The 20,319-nt window shown below is 43.9% G+C and overlaps 2 protein-coding genes across 2 annotated transcripts; both read left to right on the top strand.

Annotated features, from left to right (window-relative positions):
* Nucleotides 1-931: 931 nt before the first annotated feature.
* On the top strand, nt 932-8,065 carry LOC115082106 (taste receptor type 2 member 40-like). Its single transcript, XM_029586370.1, has 2 exons — nt 932-1,294; nt 6,811-8,065. Exons 1-2 carry the CDS (start codon nt 1,109-1,111, stop codon nt 7,888-7,890), a joined length of 1,266 nt encoding a protein of 421 aa, XP_029442230.1. The 5' UTR covers nt 932-1,108; the 3' UTR covers nt 7,891-8,065.
* Nucleotides 8,066-10,532: 2,467 nt separating this feature from the next.
* Nucleotides 10,533-18,001, top strand: LOC115082107. Its single transcript, XM_029586371.1, has 2 exons — nt 10,533-11,427; nt 15,586-18,001. Exon 2 carries the CDS (start codon nt 15,797-15,799, stop codon nt 16,763-16,765), a length of 969 nt encoding a protein of 322 aa, XP_029442231.1. The 5' UTR covers nt 10,533-11,427; nt 15,586-15,796; the 3' UTR covers nt 16,766-18,001.
* The last annotated feature ends 2,318 nt before the right edge of the window (nt 18,002-20,319 follow it).

Raw genomic sequence — 20,319 nt, 5'->3', positions numbered from 1 at the left:
ATGGGTCAAAACCAGGTCTGGATAGGCCTGTTCCGTTGATGTCAGGTGAAGTGGTAACCCTTGATCTTCCTCCTTCCCCATTCATCAGTTTCTTATCTCACAATAAAAATGTTTTCCTGGTCTGAGGGGACTAGAACAGGTGCCAGAAAAACATGTTATTATTATTTCATCTTAATCCAGGCCGGTAGGTAGTGAAGTATCAATTATACAAGCAGCATAAGACCTCTTGAACCTTCTCTGTAATTATAGAGAATTATAGTGTGTGTGTAGGAGTGGGGAGGATGGTCCTCGGGGGGGCATCCTCTAGACTTTATATAGTCAGTGACTGGGCTGTAACTACCCACAAACATCACTTCACCCCCTCCTGATTATGTCTATAGCGTTACAATAGGTGTGCAGCACTATACGGATATACCTAAGAGACAGTCCCTTCTCCATGGGCCGCAGGGGGCACTGAGTGTGCATTTCTCAAGAACAAGCTCTGGCCTAACAGGATCTGGGGGCTTATTTCTTCTCCCCCCCCAAAAAAATATAATCTGGGTACTGCATAAAAAATTCAGGATTGTTGTGGTGGAGGTGTTGGAGCTGGGCAGGAATTCCAGGACACTTTGAGCTTTGGAATCAGAAAACTTCCAAAGCAGGAAATCACTGTTCCTTTTCTTAAAATGAAGCAAAGTGAAAGCGGCTTCACCTCTGATCTTAAAGGCAATAGAAAGGGAGGTGGGAGCTGTGAAGTGTGAGAAGGAGTTAGCTAGAACTCCCTGCCAGAATCTCCTGTTCTTTAAAACCCTCCCAGCCTGATCTTATCTGTAAGGCTGGTTCTTTTCTCTTTTTCTCAGAAGCTTTCCCCTGCCTGAATAAGATTGATGGGAAGGGAGCGGAGGGGGGAGATGGGTAGGGAGGCTCTGCCTTTCATAAGGCTGGTGAGGGTTTAAACAGGCAGGTTGCAGGTTCCTCCTCTCAGATATAAATTCAGTTTCTGGGTGAGGGGCGCCCCTCAGGAATTTCAGGGCATGGGGGTTAGAGAGAGTTTCTGGGTTGTTTTGTAAAGAGCCAGCGAGATGAGGGCAGGGTGGGTGCTGAAGCCCATGGTTGAACTGCTGGGCAGATGTTGGCTGCAGATGTGATGGAAGCTGCTGCTGCTGCTCCTTGTCTGTGTCTCCGGGAACCGCTGCTGTCAGACAGCCCCCGAGGAGGGGTCCTCGGTCTCCGGTGCTGCTGTAGGTGTTCTGCTCTCTGCTATTCCTGCTGGTCCCATATTCACCCGCAGCCTGGTCCTTATTGCATCTTACGGGTAAGTGATTTCTCGTCTCCCCTCTGCCTTGATTGAAGCATCACAGCTCGACCTTCAGGTGGTCTGGAACAGTGGGTTCCAATCCCAGCATGGTATTCAAAACTACTAGGGAACAGGTTATACATTCGTTCATTTCCAGTTTCCTATTACCTTTCTCTCCCCTTAATAGTTCCTGTATCTCTGGTTATTGCCCCTGCTTTTCCTTCCTGCCCCTCTCTCTCCTCTCAGCAGTTCCTGTATCTCTGGTTATTGCCCCTGCTTTTCCTTCCTGCCCCTCTCTCTCCTCTCAGCAGTTCCTGTATCTCTGGTTATTGCTCCTGCTTTTCCTTCCTGCCCCCTCACGTTCCTTCAGCAGTGACTGTGCCTGTCTTTACTGCCTCTACTTTTCCCCTCCTACCCTTCTCTCTCCCCCCATCTGCAATTTCTATATCTCTGCCCCTGCTTTCCTCCTCCCTACTCCTCTATCCCATTACCAGTTCCTGTAACTCTTATTATTGCCCCTGTTTTCCCCTTCTACCTCTCCGCCCCCTCAGCAGTTCCTGTATCTCTTATTATTGCCCCTGTTTTCCCCTTCTACCTCTCCGCCCCCTCAGCGGTTCCTGTATCTCTGGTTATTGCCCCTGCTTTCCTCTCCCTACCCCTCTCTCTACTCTCAGCAGTTCCTGTATCTCTGGTTATTGCCCCTGCTTTCCTCTCCCTACCCCTCTCTCCCCCCTCAGCAGTTCCTGTAACTCTTATTATTGCCCCTGTTTTCCCCTTCTACCTCTCCGCTCCCTCAGTGGTTCCTGTATCTCTGGTTATTGCCCCTGCTTTCCTCTCCCTACCCCTCTCTCTACTCTCAGCAGTTCCTGTATCTCTGGTTATTGCCCCTGCTTTCCTCTCCCTACCCCTCTCTCCCCCCTCAGCAGTTCCTGTATCTCTTATTATTGCCCCTGTTTTCCCCTTCTACCTCTCCGCCCCCTCAGCGGTTTCTGTATCTCTGGTTATTGCCCCTGCTTTCCTCTCCCTACCCCTCTCTCCCCCCTCAGCAGTTCCTGTATCTCTTATTATTGCCCCTGTTTTCCCCTTCTACCTCTCCGCCCCCTCAGCGGTTTCTGTATCTCTGGTTATTGCCCCTGCTTTCCTCTCCCTACCCCTCTCTCCCCCCTCAGCAGTTCCTGTATCTCTTATTATTGCCCCTGTTTTCCCCTTCTACCTCTCCGCCCCCTCAGCAGTTCCTGTATCTCTGGTTATTGCCCCTCCTTTCCTCTCCCTACCCCTCTCTCCCCCCTTAGCAGTTCCTGTATCTCTTATTATTGCCCCTGTTTTCCCCTTCTACCTCTCCGCCCCCTCAGCAGTTCCTGTATCTCTGGTTATTGCCCCTCCTTTCCTCTCCCTACCCCTCTCTCCCCCCTCAGCAGTTCCTGTATCTCTGGTTATTGCCCCTGCTTTCCTCTCCCTACCCCTCTCTCTCCTCTCAGCAGTTCCTGTATCTCTGGTTATTGCCCCTGCTTTCCTCCTTCCTACTCCTCTCACCCCCTTAGCAGTTCCTGTATCTCTGGTTATTGCCCCTGCTTTCCTCTCCCTACCCCTCTCTCCCCCCTCAGCAGTTCCTGTATCTCTTATTATTGCCCCTGTTTTCCCCTTCTACCTCTCCGCCCCCTCAGCGGTTTCTGTATCTCTGGTTATTGCCCCTCCTTTCCTCCCCCTACCCCTCTCTCCCCGCCCCCCTCAGCAGTTCCTGTATCTTTAGTTATTGCCCCTGGTTTCCCCCTCTGCCTTTCCCTCTCCCTCCCCTCAGCAATGACTGTGCCTTTGGTTATTACCTCTGATCTTTCCCACTGCCCCCTTTCTCTGCTGTCAGGTTTACCTGTATCTTTGGTTGTTGCTCCTGATTCACCTTATTTGAACCAAGGAGTGGGGTAAAAAGAAAGCTTTGCTATATCTCTCTATAAAGGACTTTATATTATATAATGTGATTGAGGAGTATTAAATCATGGTGGAGGCTTCCTTCCTTCCTGAAGCCATAGCCCTGGGATGTGTAACAGCTGGAAATGGTCAGAAAATCCACGCATAGGTCACACTGACTTTCAAAGCAAACTTTCCCAGGTGGCTTTGCTTCGAAGCCACCAAAACTACCCGTCCACACTTACTCCTGCTAAAATGTGCGCAGAATATATAAGCCCGTACTTTTATAAATCCATAAGTGCAAACCCCTTCCCAGCGCCAGGCCAGGAAACGCCTGCCAGTCAGTCCAGGTCAATTTACGGGGCTGCAGGATGGACGCACATACGTTCACCTGCATTTTATAGCGGAGCGGCTCTGCGGAGAAAGCACTGTTTTACCAGGGATATGCCTCGTCCCCATTTTATTTTAATTTGTTATTTTTATTTATTACAAAACTCTTTTTTCCCTGGAGGGTAGAGAAAGTAGAACATTTTTCTCCACGGAAAAAGAAAACAGTTCCGCACAGATCGTTCACCTTTGTGAAAAAAAAAAGTAATGAAAACATTCACAATTATTTTTCACCTAGAATTTAATGCTAAGAAGTAAGCTAAAATGGAGTAAGGTGGAAAAGAAAGGCAAAATCCATCCTCTGCTGTATTTCCAGGTCCCTCCCATTCTTTAGAAAGGAAAAATATCCTCCCCTGCCCTCGTGACACCCGGGAATCCTCGCGCCAAGGCTCGCAGCGCGTAGAATCTTGCGCTGATGCAAAGTTTGCAGGTGGGGTCTCTAAAAAAGAAAAGCATTAGGGAAGGAACTCGTCGTCCACGGGTATCTTCCGATCCCAAAATAAAAATAACCCACACCTTGAAAAACGGACCTCTGAGGACAAGGCGTTTGTGATTTTGACATAGAGGCGCTCTTGGATTTTACCCTTCCAGTGGCCGGGATTGTCTGTCCCCTGCTAGGATGGGTTGGAAGTGTTTGGGATAGAGCAGGCTACCTATAGCTCCTCATCGCTGGTATTTACAGAGAGTAAAGGGGGAGATAAGGAAGCAGACGCTGCGGTCACACCGCGACGCAGAATCCGATGGTGAATAAGGATCGGGTGGCCCCTCTGATCTTTCTGCTCGCCATTCCTCTTTCTCTTCTGCAGGATCTTACTTGATTGGGGGCTTTGCTTTCTTCTATTTATTTATATTTAATACTTCTAGACCACCTTCCTGATCTGAGGATCTTTCAAGGTGGTTTACAAAAAACAACATAAACAAAGGATAGGTAAAAACAAATAATATAAAACAAGACCAAACTACCCATCAAACAATAAATGGCTAAAAAAAGCGATCATTAACATATCCGTCAGCAGCAACCTGCCACATTTTTGGACATCTTACAAACATCCTACATTCCTTCAACTAAGGATCCTCTGTGTAACTCAGGCTTTCTTGAATTTAATCCCTCACTTTTCTCAACCTAAGCTGAAGGCAAGTTTCACTTATTTATCGTAGATATGTTCCCTGTCCTCAGAAGGCTTACAAACAGGCAGATACAGAAAGGTGCATTAACCCAAATGAACAGGATTATCTGCTCTTCAATGCTCATTTTGTGAGCACAAACCTTAACGCCAATGGAGCAAGGAGTTCACGCTCACAAAATGAGTGTTTAAAATTTGTAATCAGCTTGGGATCTTGCATGGAAATTCCATGCTATTGAGGGCATTAACTCCCTCATTTATCAAAATGCGCTACGGCATTTTTGCATGCGTTAAGGGCTTATCACACGTGAAAAGCGCCGATAACACATGCGATAGCACCATATTGTACGGTGAGATGCAAATCCGGAAAGGATGAGGAGTGGGCTATACGCCAATTTAAGCTGTACGATAGCTTGTGTTACAGCTGATCACCTGTTGTGGTTTTTCACAGATGCTGGTTTTGTTAGTTTGATGCTCCCAGAGTGTCAACCTAGCTATCAGGGACCTTGGATGAGTGAGAGAGAGAGAGAGAGAGAGAGAGAGACTAGCCATAATGCCATCACCCTAGATAAGTATTTATATCTCTGTGGGAGGCCCACCTAGTAACTTGAGGTGAGGTTCAGGTATTAGTGTAGGGGTTAGGGGCCACGTTGACATTCAACCTGGGTAACATCAAGCTAGATTGAGAGAACATTGCACAAATCTCATCTTTGGGTGAGTGTCCTCACTCCGAAGGACATCAAATCTTCACAAAAGAGCACTGTTCCGTTTGTACATCTCACATTGAATGTCTGGACGTAATTTACGATAGTATGCTAACAAAATGTTGTTGTATTTAACAAATGGTTACTCCTCTCCACCTTCTCTGCTGCTCTTTCTTCTTCTTCTCTCTGTCTAACCCCCCCCCCCCCACTCCCCTTCTCGCCTACTCCCTCACCCCGCTCCCTGTTTTTGTAATTTCCTCCTTTCTTGAGTTTTATTGTAAACCGGCGTGATGTGCCCCATGAACACCGGTATATTAAAAGCCTTTAAATAAATAAAATAAATAAATAAAAGTTTGCTTTTGATCTAGTCACGTTTCCTGTCAAGCGCTCTATCAGCGTAGTTCTCTGTTTATTGTAAACCGATGTGATATCCATTTGAATGTCGGTATATAAAAACGGAGAAATAAATAAATAAATAAATAAATAAATAAATAAAATAAAAAAATTAATATGAAACAAAAAAAACAAAAATGTATTTTCCATGCATATCCCGACTTCCTTTCCAGTGAAAAATCCCAGCTCACGCTGCTTGAGAGACCCCGTGGGGGCGAGTTCCTCTTCCAGTGTTGCGAGCCCCCTCGCCCTTTGAATCCGGCTTGCACACGGCTGCTCTGCTTTGGCGCAGTGCGATACTGTGCTGGGGAATTTCTCTCTTCTCTCCCCAGCTCTATGAAAATAAAATGCTGTGCTAGAATAACTGGGAAGTTAACATTTTCACAAATACATAACGGCAGAAATGCAAGAAGGATGATTTATATTTTTTGTTAACCTAGTTCGATGTCGCTGTCTATTGCAGCTATCAGATATCCAAGGAACTCCCAGAAAGGATGTTGGACACTCATCAGCTTTTGGAGGCCTAGAGGAGCCTCAGATGTTTTATGGCCTTGGTCTTTTGGGGTGCAAAGTAACTCAATAACTGTCTGCAGATAAGAACCTCTTTGCCAAATGCTTCTGCCCAGCTGTACCCTACTCAATCCCTCACCCATACCACCGCCATCTGTATCTGACCCAAACATACTTTAAATCCTTCATGGTTTTGGTTGCTGCCATCTCTGCTAACACAGGTGATTCCAGGCATCCACTGGGCTAACACAATAGCTCCCTGATTTAGGGCGGGGCTGGGCCAGTCTTGGTTTTCCATCCATTGAATGCTGGGACTTCTGATTCTAATTTCATAAGAAACCGGAAGTACATCTCCATGCATGACATGGTAGAAAACCAGGACTGTCTCTGTCTCTGTCTCTACCGACTGGAATCCATAGAGTAGTAAGCATTGCACTCTGATTGTCCTCTGTTCAACTTTTCATTTTCTAAATAAATAGCCTATTAATAAATGTCTCCTGCTATTCTTTAGAGACTGTCAAAACCCCCGAAGAAAAGGCAACCACTGCTGAGGAGCCCACCTAAGAAGCCTCTAGGGGAGCAACGTGAGCCGAAGTTGCCAGGAGACAGCATGCTACCACTGTTCACGCTCATCTCCATGACTGTCCTGGGGCTAAGTGCCCTAGTGGGAATCCTGAACAATGTGTTTATCGTGGCAGTGAACTGCCTGGACAAGGCTAAAGGCAGAGCCACGAATGCCTGTGACCTAATCATGTCTACACTTGGCGCCTTCAATATCTGCTTCCAATGCACTATGACAGCCAATGACTTCTGTGTGTTCTTGTGGAGTGAGGCCTATTTCTCGGACCAGGTTTATCCTGTCTTCAATACATTCCTAATTTTCACCATCTTTTCAAGCTTCTGGTTCACGGTCTGCCTCTGTGGCTTCTACTACCTCCAGATCGTCCTCTTTACTCACCCGATTCTGGTCCGGTTAAAGCATAGCATCTCCTCTCTGGTACCTTGGATGCTCCTCTGGTCTGTGCTGATCTCTCTACTCATCAGCTTGCCTGTACCATGGAGTATTTATAAAGACCCAATCAGTAACATAACTGGTGACAACTTCATGCTGAACACTACCTTGGATGAGGCTCTACCTAAGATAAACCTCTATTATCTGCTCTTTAGCAACATCATTGGGTGTTCCTTACCCCTTTTCCTTGTGGGAGTCTCCAATATTCTCATTGTCATGTCCCTCTGTGTACACAGCAGGCGGATGGAGCAAGGGGGGGCCAGTGTTAGTACATCCCGAGCAGAAGCCCGCATGGGAGCTGCCAAAACTGTCACCTCCCTTCTGCTCCTTTATGTGTTTTTCTACTTCTCAGAGGTTCTGATGTTCCTGGACATCTTCCCACCATCCAGCCCTTGGATGTGTGTGTGTCTAATGATCATTTATGGCTACTCGCCCATACAGTCATCTATCTTGATTCTCGGCAGCCCCAAGTTGAGAAAAATGTTCATGAGGATGTTCCACCGGCCAAAAATGGGGATGAGTGGCCATGAGCTTCCAGGAAAGAACATATCGATGCTAAATGGAACAATTTCTCAGTAACAACTTGGCTTTCCATGGCTCCTGTCAATTTCTTAGAACTTCCTTCTATGTATCCCACTCGTCTCTTGTCTCTTCTCTGTACCAGTCTATACATCTCTGGTGAAAGATCTTTCTTTGTTTCTTTACATAGAAACATAGAAATGACGGCAGAAGAAGACCAAATGGCCCATCTAGTTTGCCCAGCAAGCTTCCACACTTTTTTTTTTTATCTCTCATACTTATGTGTTACTCTTGGCCTTTAGTAACCTTTTGGTTCTATTTCCCTTCCACCTCTGCCATTAATGTAGAGAGCAGTGCTGGAACTGCTTCTAAGTGAATATCTAGCTGAATTGGTTAGGGGTAGTAACCGCCGAAATAAGCAGTTTACTCCCATGCATATTTGTTTACCCAGCCTGTGCAATTCAGTCCTTGTTCGTTGTTATCTGAATATAAATCCACTTTTCTTCATTCCCCCTGCCGTTGAAGCAGAGAGCTACTCTGGATATGTATTGAAAGTGAAGTATCAGGCTTAATTGGTTCGGGGTATTAACTGTCATAACAAGCAAGCTACACCCATGTTTATTTGTTTACCCAGACTGTGTAATTCAGTCCTTGTTGGCTGTTGTCTGAATATAAAATAATCTTTTCTTCATTCCCCCCTGCCATTGAAGCAGAGAGCTACACTGGATATGGATATGCATTGAAAGTGAAGTATCAGACTTGTTTGGTTTGGGGTAGTAACTGCCGTATCAAGCAAGCTACTCCCCACTTTTTTGTGAATGCAAATCCTTTTTTCCACATTTCCTCTTGCCGTTGAAGCATAGAGCATGTTGGAGTCACATTAACCGTGTGTATGTTTATTGAATAAGGGTATTATCTCCAGGTAGTAGCTGTCTTTCCCGCAAGCCTCCCTCTCTTCATTCACATCCTCTGGACTTTATGTAACCACAGTGTTTATCCCATGCCCCTTTGAAGTCCTTCACAGTTTTGGTCTTCACCACTTCCTCCGGAAGGGCTTTCCAGGCATCCACTACCCTCTCCATGAAGAAATACTTCCTGACATTGGCTCTGAGTCTTCCTCCTTGGAGCTTCAAATCGTGACCCCTGGTTCTGCTGATTTTTTTCCAACGGAAAAGGTTTGTCGTTGTCTTTGGATCATTAAAACCTTTCAAGTATCTGAACATTTGTATCATATCACCTCTGTTCCTCCTTTCTTCCAGGGTGTACATATTTAGATTCTTCAATCTCTCCTCATAAGTCATTCTATGAAGATCCTCCACCTTTTTGGTCATCCTTCTCTGGATCGCCTCCATCTTGTCTCTGTCTCTTCGGAGATACGATCTCCAGATCTGAACACAGTACTCCAGGTGAGGCCTCACCAAGGACCTGTACAAGGGGATAATCACTTCCCTTTTCTTACTCGATATTCCTCTCTCTATGCAGCCCAGCATTCTTCTGGCTTTAGCTATCGCCTTGTCGCATTGTTTCGCCGATTTCAGATCATTAGACACTATCACCCCAAGGTCTCTCTCCTGCTCCGTGCACATCAGCCTTTCTCCCCCCATCGAATACAGTTCATTCGGATTTCCACACCCCATGTGCATGACTCTGCACTTCTTGGCACTGAATCTCAGCTGCCATATCTTCGACCACTCTTCCAGCTTCCTTAAATCCCGTCTCATTCTCTCCACTCCTTCCGGTGTGTCCACTCTGTTGCAGATCTTAGTGTCATCCGCAAAAAGACAAATCTTACCTTCTATCTCATCCGCTATGTCGCTCACATAGATATTGAACAGGACCGGTCCCAACACCGATCCTTGCAGCACTAAGCTTAACACCGCTCTCTCTTCAGAGTAAGTTCCATTTACCATCATACATTGTCTTCTGTCTGTCAACCAGTTTGCAATCCAGGCCACCACCTCGGCCCTCATTCCTAAGCTTCTCATTTTATTCACCAGTCTCCTGTGCGGGATCATATCAAAAGCTTTGCTGAAATCCAAGTGGATGACATTGAATGCTCTTTCTCTATCCAATTCCCTAGTCACCCAGTCAAAAAGGTCAATCAGATTTGTCTGACAGGACCTTCCCCTGCTGAATCCATGCTGCCTCTGGTCCAGCAATTCTCCCGACTGCAGATAGTTCACTATTCTCTCTTTCAGCAGTGACTCCATTACTTTTCCCACCACCGAGGTGAAGCTAACCGATCTGTAGTTTCCAGCCTCCTCTCTGCTCCCACTCTTGTGAAGAGGGACCACCACCGCTCTTCTCCAATCACCCGGCACCACTCCCTTTTCCTGGGATGAACCTCATCAGGCCTCATGGCTTTTTCCACTTTCAGTTTCCCCAGCTCTTCCCATACATTCTCTACTGTAAATGGAGTTACATCTACTCCACTCCCCTCCGGTTTCTTGTTAACTAACGACGGTCCTTCTCCAGGGTCCTCTTTAGTGAACACCGAACTGAAGTACTTGTTTAATATTTCTGCCATTTCTTAGTCTCTTTCCACACATTGATCTTTTCCACCTTTCAATTTCCCTATACCACTTTGAACTTTTCTTCTTTCACTGATGTATCTGAAAAATGTTTTGTCACCTCACTTTACCTCTTTGGCAATCCTTTCTTCCGCTTGACTTTTTTTCTTCTTGATTACTTTCTTTGTCTCCCTCATTTCCACCAGATATTCTTATTTGTGCTCCTCCCTTTTTCTTCACTCAGCTCTCTCTCTCTCCCTCTCTCCAGATCCTGTCTTGAGGCTCCCTTCTCCCCCTGGGCTGTGAGTAATAATCTCACCCTGATTCGTTAAAGTGCATTGATGTGTTGGTGTTTGACTTTTACACTTCATGTGATTGAAAAATGTTTTAATTATGCTAACAATGAGAATAGCCTGGATTAAATAATTAAATAAAAGAACAACTCAGCACAAGTGAAAAAAGGCATTTCTGTTAAAATGAGCAATAACCTTGAGCAAGAAACTGAAACAGTGGTACAGACAAATTCACCCACAGCCCAAGGCCTAAAAACACTAAACAGAGGAGAAAAGAATGTCCCAGATAAGGCACCTGGCAGACTTCAGCCCTAGCTTTAGTTTTAGGAAGCTTCAGTAGTTTTCCATTCCAAATAAGGAAAGTCCCGGAAAAGAAAAAAAAAAGTAAAAAACACTTTGCCAGCAATGACTGTATATAACAAAGCAATATGCCATGTCAACTTTGAGCAGACTCTGAGGCATGCCATTATTAGACTGTTTCACCTGCTCCCAAGAAACCTCTGTATTTCTTGCATTCTTATCTGCCCCTTGTTTTCCTGCTTTACTTAATAAAGATTATTGCTTAGACATAAGGCTGAGATATTTCTTTGGTTAGCAGCCTTATACCCCGAGAGGTATGGTCGTCGGGATGTAAACACAGGTGAAAAGGCCCCTGGATGAACGTATACCTGGGAGAAACGGTCCCCAGTTGAACATACTGGTGGCGAATGCGGGCAACTTGCCTTGCGTTCCCTGATAACACTGCTGATGAGATACGGGTAAGCGATAGGACTCGCACCTGCCATCATTTTGGGGTAAGTTATAGCCTTGTTTTAAACTTTTACATTTTTGTGCTGAATCTGTGTGTGTGCTTATCATAGTTCTGCCGTCTTGTTTTATTTTAAGAATTTCATATCTTTATCTTTTGATAAGAATGCGACAGTTTTGTAAGAAAGCTTTTACTCCCGCGCGGGAGACCCAGATGCCAACCCCGGTAGCACAAGTCATTAGTCACCATCGCCCTAATGAGAAACAAATCCAGAGATGTCATAATAATAAGTGGATTGATTGATCTGCTAATGATGCTTTCCTAGTCTGGCCAGCAGGGGGGGCTCCTTCGAAGATAGCCATCTCTCCCAGATTATGACATATATTCAGCATAACTATTCAGATAATGATTCTAAATTGAACTACCATAGACAAGCACATAGTCGGTTTATTATGACTAAGATTTATCTGAACTCTGACCATGCATGCCAGCCCCGAGACACTCACTCTATCAAGGAGATCCCAGCTCCTACTGCTTCCCCTCCCCCTTACGCTGCAGCCTACCCCGCTGTTCAGACCCAGACAAAATCTTATAAGCCCAGTGAGCCTGCTTTCACAACTCTGGATATTACCCCTGTTTACTCTGACTTGATTTCTGTGTGCCAACGCCCTATCCCCACGATCCCCACTGGCCTCCCCCCCCCCCATCCCCAAGCCTGATTCTGCTTGGGTTGATATCACTGGAAGGGTTCAGTGTACCCCCATGGAGAGACCAAGTATAGGGGTTTCTATCATCAAGAGGGGAATAAAGACTTAGGTTATTTGTTAATTGCTGCTTTAAGAAAAAAATCTACCTCATGTTAACAAATAACTGGAAAAAGAAGGCCTGAAGAGAAAAAATGTAATTGACAGCACAAGGCTAGGAATGGCCTGAGAGTGTAAAGTCTATGCCAGACCCTGAATCATTTAATTCCCAAGACTGTGAACAGTTCGATGAAACATTCGGAGCCTGTGGATACCGACATGACCACCCGGAAGCCGTGCAAGCATTAGATCAATATCTTATGTGGATCGACCCCCAATTAGAGTTGGAAATTAGGACAGATGGGTCCTCCCGAACAGCAAGGAATATTAGGACTTAGAAAGAGGATATAGTGGAGAGACAGAGCTATCAACATGATTTGAATGTATTGAACAGGTGTATAAAGAAACGAAGAGTATTTATTTATTTATTTTTATGTACCGACCTCCGATTTGACACATCACATCGGTTTACATTCAGGTGCTGTAGGTATTTTCCTATCATGAGACAATGGCAGACGGAGCTAGTACTCCTCTAGCACATCATACTAGATCTAAGAAAGTGAGAATGCCCACTAGTGCCCCATCACATTTAATTGCCCCCACCTTGCTTTTAAAGTCAAAAGATTATGTAGTTACCAAAGAGCAATCTTATGAATTTTTGACCCCCATGGATTATTAATGTGAATGAGCGATCTACTAAATTAACCCCCCAAATGCAGGTTTATTCCCTAGATGGAGACCTCACACATGAAGGAATGAACACAGCCCGTAGCTGTATTAGAGACAATCCAGACCCCAAATGGGATGAACACCAATTGGAATATATGTTACAGGGATTAGTTATTTGGGAAAAATATGAAGGAATTTACCCACTTCCAACAGCAACCCCAGTTCCTTCCTGCCCACCCATGTCCACTGTTTCGCCCCTCATAACAAGAGCAAACTCTGTCTTATATAAACCTTGGTCTTTTGCTGATCTGGAGACTTTATTGTCTAAACTGCCCAGTATCATACGTGGAGCTGGTCCTTGGATTAGTGAATTTGAAAAACACACATGTGGGTACCGTCTAGCTTTAGGAGACATTAAAGCAGTATTCGCCCAGACTCCGGTTTAGTCTCTGCTACTGTATGGACTGCCACAGGATTAGGACAAATATTAACTACTTAAACCGCACTCCCATAAGGCAGTGTGGTTTAATCAACACCGCACTGCCCTATGGGAACTTTGAGACACATGTTTCCGTTGTACCGAGACTTTAGCTGACTCACTGCGACACGCTGGGGCCATAAGTCCATATCTTTCGAGAAACATTTACAGAATTTCCCGACTATTTTTGAACAAGAAATGGGTGAGTCATTTGCAAACCCTAATCAGTTACCTATCTTTTGTCACATGTTCTTGCAGACTCTGCCTGATAAGGTCAGGCAGCCATTGTTGAATCTAGTAGGGTTGCAAAATATGCCATGGCCCGCTATGAATAATCGCATATTACATCACATTCGGAGGTTCGAGGAGGGACATACTAAGCCTGCAGATGACTTGATACAATTACAGAGGAAATTATGTGTCCTAGAGATAGCCCAGAAGCAACAGACTAGTTCTACTCTACAGAGTGGTGCTACTTCTGCCAGTACTCACAAGCCTGACTGTGATTATGACGTCATGCCCAGTACCCCTGCTGTTCTATATGACTCAGCCCAGAACAGACCACCCCGAGGTGCTTATGGACTGCGAGGTCGAGGTTTTGATTGCCGTAGAGGGGAACAATGAGACCCTACCCCCGATTGGCCATCACCCCAGAGGAGAGACCCTAATTTGACATGTTGGACCTGTAATAAGAGAGGACATTTTGCTCACGAATGCCGTAGTTCACCCTCATCAAGACAGGGAAACCTTGCACCCCAAGGGTGGGATCCATATCAATGGAGACCTGCCCCAGTTACATGTCTTCACCCCCCCCCCCCGACCTAATGACTACTAAAAGGACAAGCTTTAGTAGTGCATACTCAGATAGGTTTACCAGACCACGTATAGAATTACTCATTGTACGTAATCCTTTAGAGAGCCAATAGTTTGAATAAAGTATTGAATGTTGCTCATAGTTGCTAGTTTTGTTTGAAGACTGTAGTTTCTTAGCTCTGAGTGTCTGAGGCAGATCTTTGCAATACAGAGATCTGATAGAGATGAAACAAGATTCCTTTTTACTTTTCTGCTTGAAAGGATTGAAGATCCCGTGGTTAGAACAGATTAGGATTTCTTTCTTTAGGTAAAAGATTCACAGTAGTTTCTTTAGTAAATAAGAAAGTCTTCCCAAGAAATTGGACTTAAACAGAAAGCATTTTTACTATTTGTAATTTGATTTGCTGAAAAAGCAATTACTAGTGTTAAAGTTTAAAACTTGAAAGGACAAGGCAGTTAAGGGTTAACAACAGAAACGTTTGGCAGCAGAGAGAGAAGGGGGGCGAGCCAGAGTGGGTGATGCAGGAAAAAACATGATGAGCAGGAGAAACAGAAAGAAAAAAACCCAACCCTCCATTCAATGAAATGATCTTTCGGGTTGGTGACGCTGAAAAAGCTTTGTTTGTTTGAATAGAGCATTATTACTGAAAGTTTTATTTTTTTGAGGGTACGAGTACGTGAATCTGATGGCGCAGATTATGACATGGTAATGTTAATTATAAGGAAATGACTACTAAGAGAATTGAGGCTGTTTTGACCCCACAGCTAGAACTCTAAGCGAAGACATAACTGCTGCTTTAGCTGCTTTAGGAAATTCTACAACAGTTACGGCGATTTGCGCCATCCTAGGTCTGCTTAATTTCTGCCGTTTGTGGATCCCTGCTTTCAGGGAGAGAGCACTCTTTTCGTATGCCCATTCAAAAGGAATTGGAAAATTCCCGGTACGCTTATCAAGAGAAGAAAAAGGATTATTGAGTCAGCTTATTCTAGACGCTTGCGCAGTCCGCCCTTCACAGTATTTTGATTCCTCTGTCCCAATAGATTTATGGGTAACCCATGGCCACTGCTCATGGGCAGCCGTGGGAATGCAGAGTGATTTGCCTGTTTTTTAGCTTTCAGGAAAAAGTTCTATGGTAGAATTAGGAATGTCAGCTTGTGAGAGAGGTATTGTGGCTGCGGCTGCATCTCCAGATAAATTACAACATCTGATTCCATATGCAGATGTTCACTTGCACACTACCCATGATGAGGCCTTTTTTGTTGCAGTGTTATACCAGCGACAAGCCCCCTACTGCAAAGCATAATTTGTTCCCTGTTCAGATCTGCACAGGACGCCCCATGCCATAGAAATCCCTAACTGAGATGGTACAGCTGGACGATTTCCCCATATACTGGGCCAGTCTTCAACATGCTTTACAAATGATTTCTTGTTCTTTTTCAGATAAAGACCCCGAGAAGGGCTCTCCTGAACTTCCTATTGCCATTGGAGACTTGGTCTACCGACAGCACTTCACTCACAAGACTGGCAAAATCCAGTATACTGGGACCCTACAAAGTTGTTACTGCCACTCCTACCGCTGTTTGCCTGGAGGAAGGCACTGTTTGGACACATGTAAAGGACATTAGACATTAGGCATTAGTCGAAGGACATAATGCTGTCCTTGCTACCTGTTGTGCGTATTTTGATGTGCATGTGCCCCCTTATGATTGAGTTTCCCATTGAACGAGCTCCTTTCCAAGGACAGATTAACCTATGGGTTCGAGGTATTCATGAATTGGTTAAGACTCTACCATCCCACATTACTGATTGTATTATTTGCACCCCTCACCCTAAGGCTATTTCCCATATCCCAGCTATCATTTTACCAGTACCGCTGTACCACATACTAGGATTTAATGACAGTAAAGGACATAACATTTCCCTGGATCCATTAGCAGGACAAACATGGACACGATATTTGGGTAATATTGCACATCCCCCACTCACTGCTGATCTACCTAGAGATGGTTATCTTTGCCTTAGTAGTGTCTCTTCCCCAAACCCAATTTCTTGTAACTACACCTATTACATATACAATAAAACATGGATTATTCATAAAGGAACCTTTTTACCCAAAACCCCCATCACTGATTGCCTACAGAAATGTAATTGCATGTTCATTTCCCTTACCATGACCATTAGTCCACTCTGTATAACATGTGTATTGACTTTATCAGAAACTGTAAACCTGGCTACAGAAACCCAGTACACCCATACTTTCAATTCCACATACATTGCTTGCACACCTGAGCTTGACTCTCCCTTTATTCCTTGTGTTCTACTAGGACAATTTAATTCTCCTTTTGTTTATGGTCCTTATGACAGTGCTAATTATTCTGTGATACAAAATTTCACAAATCTTTATGTTGGACATTATTGGTTATGTGATGGAATAGTTTTCCTCAAACTCCCCACATCCTATGATTTTTGTGTATTGGTTATGTTTAATTATTTTACAAGAATTGTTCCACTTTTGAAACCTGCTCAGAACCGTTCCCGTAGAAGTGTTCCCTCAGCTGTTCCTGAAGAACAAGCAATTCAACTTTCGTTGGATTATTTATTAACTCTACTTACCCTTTAACCAAAACTAGATTAGATGCACTTGGTTATACTTCATGGTTACCCTTTGCTCAACCTGCAGTAGCTGCTGAATTAGGAATGGCTATTAGACGATTGCAATCAGTATTACATGTAGTGACACACGAGCTAGGAATTGCATTGAGAGCTTTGCAGCAAACTGTTGCTGAACTTACCATTGTTTCTACGTATATCCGACATGGCTTAGATTATAAACTTGCAGCACAAGGTGGCTTATGCACTATTTTAAATAGTTCAGAATTTTGCACTATTGTGGTAAATCGTTTTAATATTGTTCATAATGCTATGCAAAAGATACAAGATTTAGCCAGACTTCAAGTTAGTGATTTTAAAGGAGGGTAGTCAGTGCCCTGGTGGGACTTTTTCTCTTCCTGGTTCTCTGGTTTGGGCAATCACCTGCGAGGCCCGGTCGGCTTTGCTGTTGGATTTCTTGCCCTATGCCTGCTGTTATATTTCTGTCTCCCATGCATTTTTTCATGCCTACAACAACTTCGACCTAAGATGTCTTCCACTCCTAAGATGATGGTTTCTCAGAATAACTTTGTGTCTACTCTACATGCTGAGCCACGTGCTCCTGAAACAGAATCCCTTATGTAAACCGATGGTAAAAATAGTATGCTTGGCAATGACGGGTAAGATCTGGATCGCCTATCACTAGGATGGGTTATACCGGACAACCTAAGACAGCCGGATACGGGCCATTGGGAGTGAAGAATTATTAGGAATAATTCTTCAAGAGGGGAATGAGAATAGCCTGGATTAAATAATTAAATAAAAGAACAACTCAGCACAAGTGAAAAAAGGCATTTCTGTTAAAATGAGCAATAACCTTGAGCAAGAAACTGAAACAGTGGTACAGACAAATTCACCCACAGCCCAAGGCCTAAAAACACTAAACAGAGGAGAAAAGAATGTCCCAGATAAGGCACCTGGCAGACTTCAGCCCTAGCTTTAGTTTTAGGAAGCTTCAGTAGTTTTCCATTCCAAATAAGGAAAGTCCCAGAAAAGAACAAAAAAAGTAAAAAAAACACTTTGCCAGCAATGACTGAATATAACAAAGCAATATGCCATGTCAACTTTGAGCAGACTCTGAGGCGTGCCATTATTAGACTGTTTCACCTGCTCCCAAGAAACCTCTGTATTTCTTGCATTCTTATCTGCCCCTTGTTTTCCTGCTTTACTTAATAAAGATTATTGCTTAGACATAAGGCTGAGATATTTCTTTGGTTAGCAGCCATATACCCCGAGAGGCATGGTCCTCGGGATGTAAACACAGGTGAAAAGGTCCCTGGATGAACGTATACCTGGGAGATACGGTCCCCAGTTGAACATAAACAGTTATAGAAGTCAGGGGTGCTCTTTCTGGTCCTTGGGGCTCCCCCATCCAGTTGGGTTTTCAAGATATCGCTAATGAATGTTCATGAAATTCATTTGCATGTACTATCTCCTATGTTTGTAAATATTTGTCATGCATATTAATTAAGGGTATCCTGAAAATACGACTGACGGGGGTGGGGGGGGGCTGAGAATTGGTTTGAGCATTCCTGATATAAGTTTTGGTGCATGAAATAAAATTGCCTTGTGACCAATAGCTCTTGTAGAATCTTGCTGTTTCTGTCCAGTGAATAGAGTTGAAGGTTGGGTAAATGACATGGAGAGGAAGTGTTGGTTTAGATATGCTCATCTACCCAGAAAAGCATAAGACCAAGGAAGGAATCCATCAAAATGGGCTTGGACAAGAAGTGATATCTTGCAGATGGTGAAACTTGTTTTACTGAATGTAGAGAGAAATTCTTAGCTAGAATTGTATAGGCAGGAGCAACTGGGCAGCCTGGGTCAGCCAATTGGTCTTTATCTGCCGTCATTCCATCATCAATATCATCTAAATTCTAAATTCCATATGAAATGGCTGAGTAAGAATGGATGGGGAGCAGACAACCAGGATAAAAAGATATAGATCTCTTACCAGTTCAGCTTGGACTACACTCTCAGGAGGATATTCCTTGAGTTATTTCAGAGAAGGGTGGCCATTCCTTTTGTGTTTTTAACCAGCAACATAAGCACTAAGCCTTGCTGTTCTAATTAACTGGACTTGCTTTTATTGATTCAACATGGAAGAATTATCCACAGACAAGGTTATACATGGACTTTTGAGGTCATACATAGGTCCCTTCTTCATATGCGTACTTTAGAGGGACCAGAGTGATTTCAAAGTCTCACATACATGCCTTTTGCCTTGTGCTGTTAACTTAATCTTAGTTTTTATTCCTTTCAATTTGTATTTCATCTATTGCATTTAACTTCTGTCTTATTAACTGCTGTTTCTTTTTTATTGTTTGTTCTATTTTATTTATATCAGTCGTTTATGTTATTTTATTCTTGGTTTTTAATTGTTTCTTAAGGTTATTTTATGATGTTATTTAATTTTGATCACTTTAATTATTGTTTTACCTTATTAACCTTTATTTGGATATTATGTTACTTTTATTGTTTTCCTCTACTCATTTGATAATTTTGCTCTTTCTTTTTACTATGACTTTTTCTATTCCTGTAACTTGGGGCAATGGCTGGTATGGCCGCGCTTACCTTTATTCTATATCTTCCTGTTCAAACCTCATGAGGGTCCCAGTACTACCATTAGTATTTTCATCATCTGCTTATTCTATTCCCTGTGGTTTTTTGAATGTTAGGACACTTAGTTCAAAATCCATCCTTATTTCAGAGTTAATTTCGTCACTTAATCTCCATATGTTATTTCTGACTGAAACCATGGTTGAAACCAGGAGATTCTTGCCCAGGAGGCTTGCCCTCCTGATTTCTCCTTCATTTACAAATGTGGAAAGAGCCATGCCAAGGTACATGCTCCGTTGCAGCAGTAGCAACTTGTGCGCACCGGTAGTCCCCTCCCCGGTACAGCCAGGGCCGGCGCGTCCATTAGGCGAACTTCGGTGGCCGAAGAGCAGCCACGTAGTGCCGCAAGCGGAGCCTATCCTGCTCGTGGCAAAGAGAAATAGAGACTGTGTGCTGCTCAGGAGCCTAAACTTGGCAGCAGAAGAGAAAGGCACAGATAGGAGTGACTACCTGATAAGCAGCCTGCACAAGGAGGGGTATAGAGAGACATAAGATAGGAGAGTGAGGTGCTGCAGAGTGAAGGCATTTGTAGGTGAGTAAGAGGAGCTTGAACCAATGCAGTGACTTCAGAAGAGGGATTACTGACTGGTGAAAGATAAGATATGGTAGTGGAATGTGGACATAAAATGGAGTATGTTAAATTGGGGAAATTAGTTGAAAAAGATTTTTGAAAATCTGACATTAAAAACCGTATAAAACTTTGAAAGATGGTTTCCAGTCTAACAGTGGTCTAGAATCCCTTTGTCAGTCACTAACACAATTTCTCTTTCAGGTGTACGAGGAGAATTGGGAAATCTGCTGGGATAGAAGTTTGGAAAACAATTTTAATGAAGCCAAGCAAGAAATCCATTTGCACTTTTGCGTTATTCCTTTGGAGAAAAGGTGTAATTCCCCTCAGTATTAATT

Source organism: Rhinatrema bivittatum, unplaced genomic scaffold, assembly GCF_901001135.1.
Source record: "Rhinatrema bivittatum unplaced genomic scaffold, aRhiBiv1.1, whole genome shotgun sequence".
NCBI lineage: Eukaryota > Metazoa > Chordata > Amphibia > Gymnophiona > Rhinatrematidae > Rhinatrema > Rhinatrema bivittatum.
Note: the sequence above shows the minus strand (reverse complement) of the source record. Positions and strands in the feature narration are given on the sequence as shown.

What these genes read in the sequence shown, in the direction of transcription:
- LOC115082106 (XM_029586370.1), top strand. Translation starts at nt 1,109, where the DNA reads ATGTTGGCTGCAGATGTGATGGAAGCTGCTGCTGCTGCTCCTTGTCTG. An exon ending in GTCCTTATTGCATCTTACGG is followed by an intron (nt 1,295 to 6,810) that starts GTAAGTGATTTC and finishes GCTATTCTTTAG; the next exon opens with AGACTGTCAAAACCCCCGAA.
- LOC115082107 (XM_029586371.1), top strand. Translation starts at nt 15,797, where the DNA reads ATGCTGTCCTTGCTACCTGTTGTGCGTATTTTGATGTGCATGTGCCCC.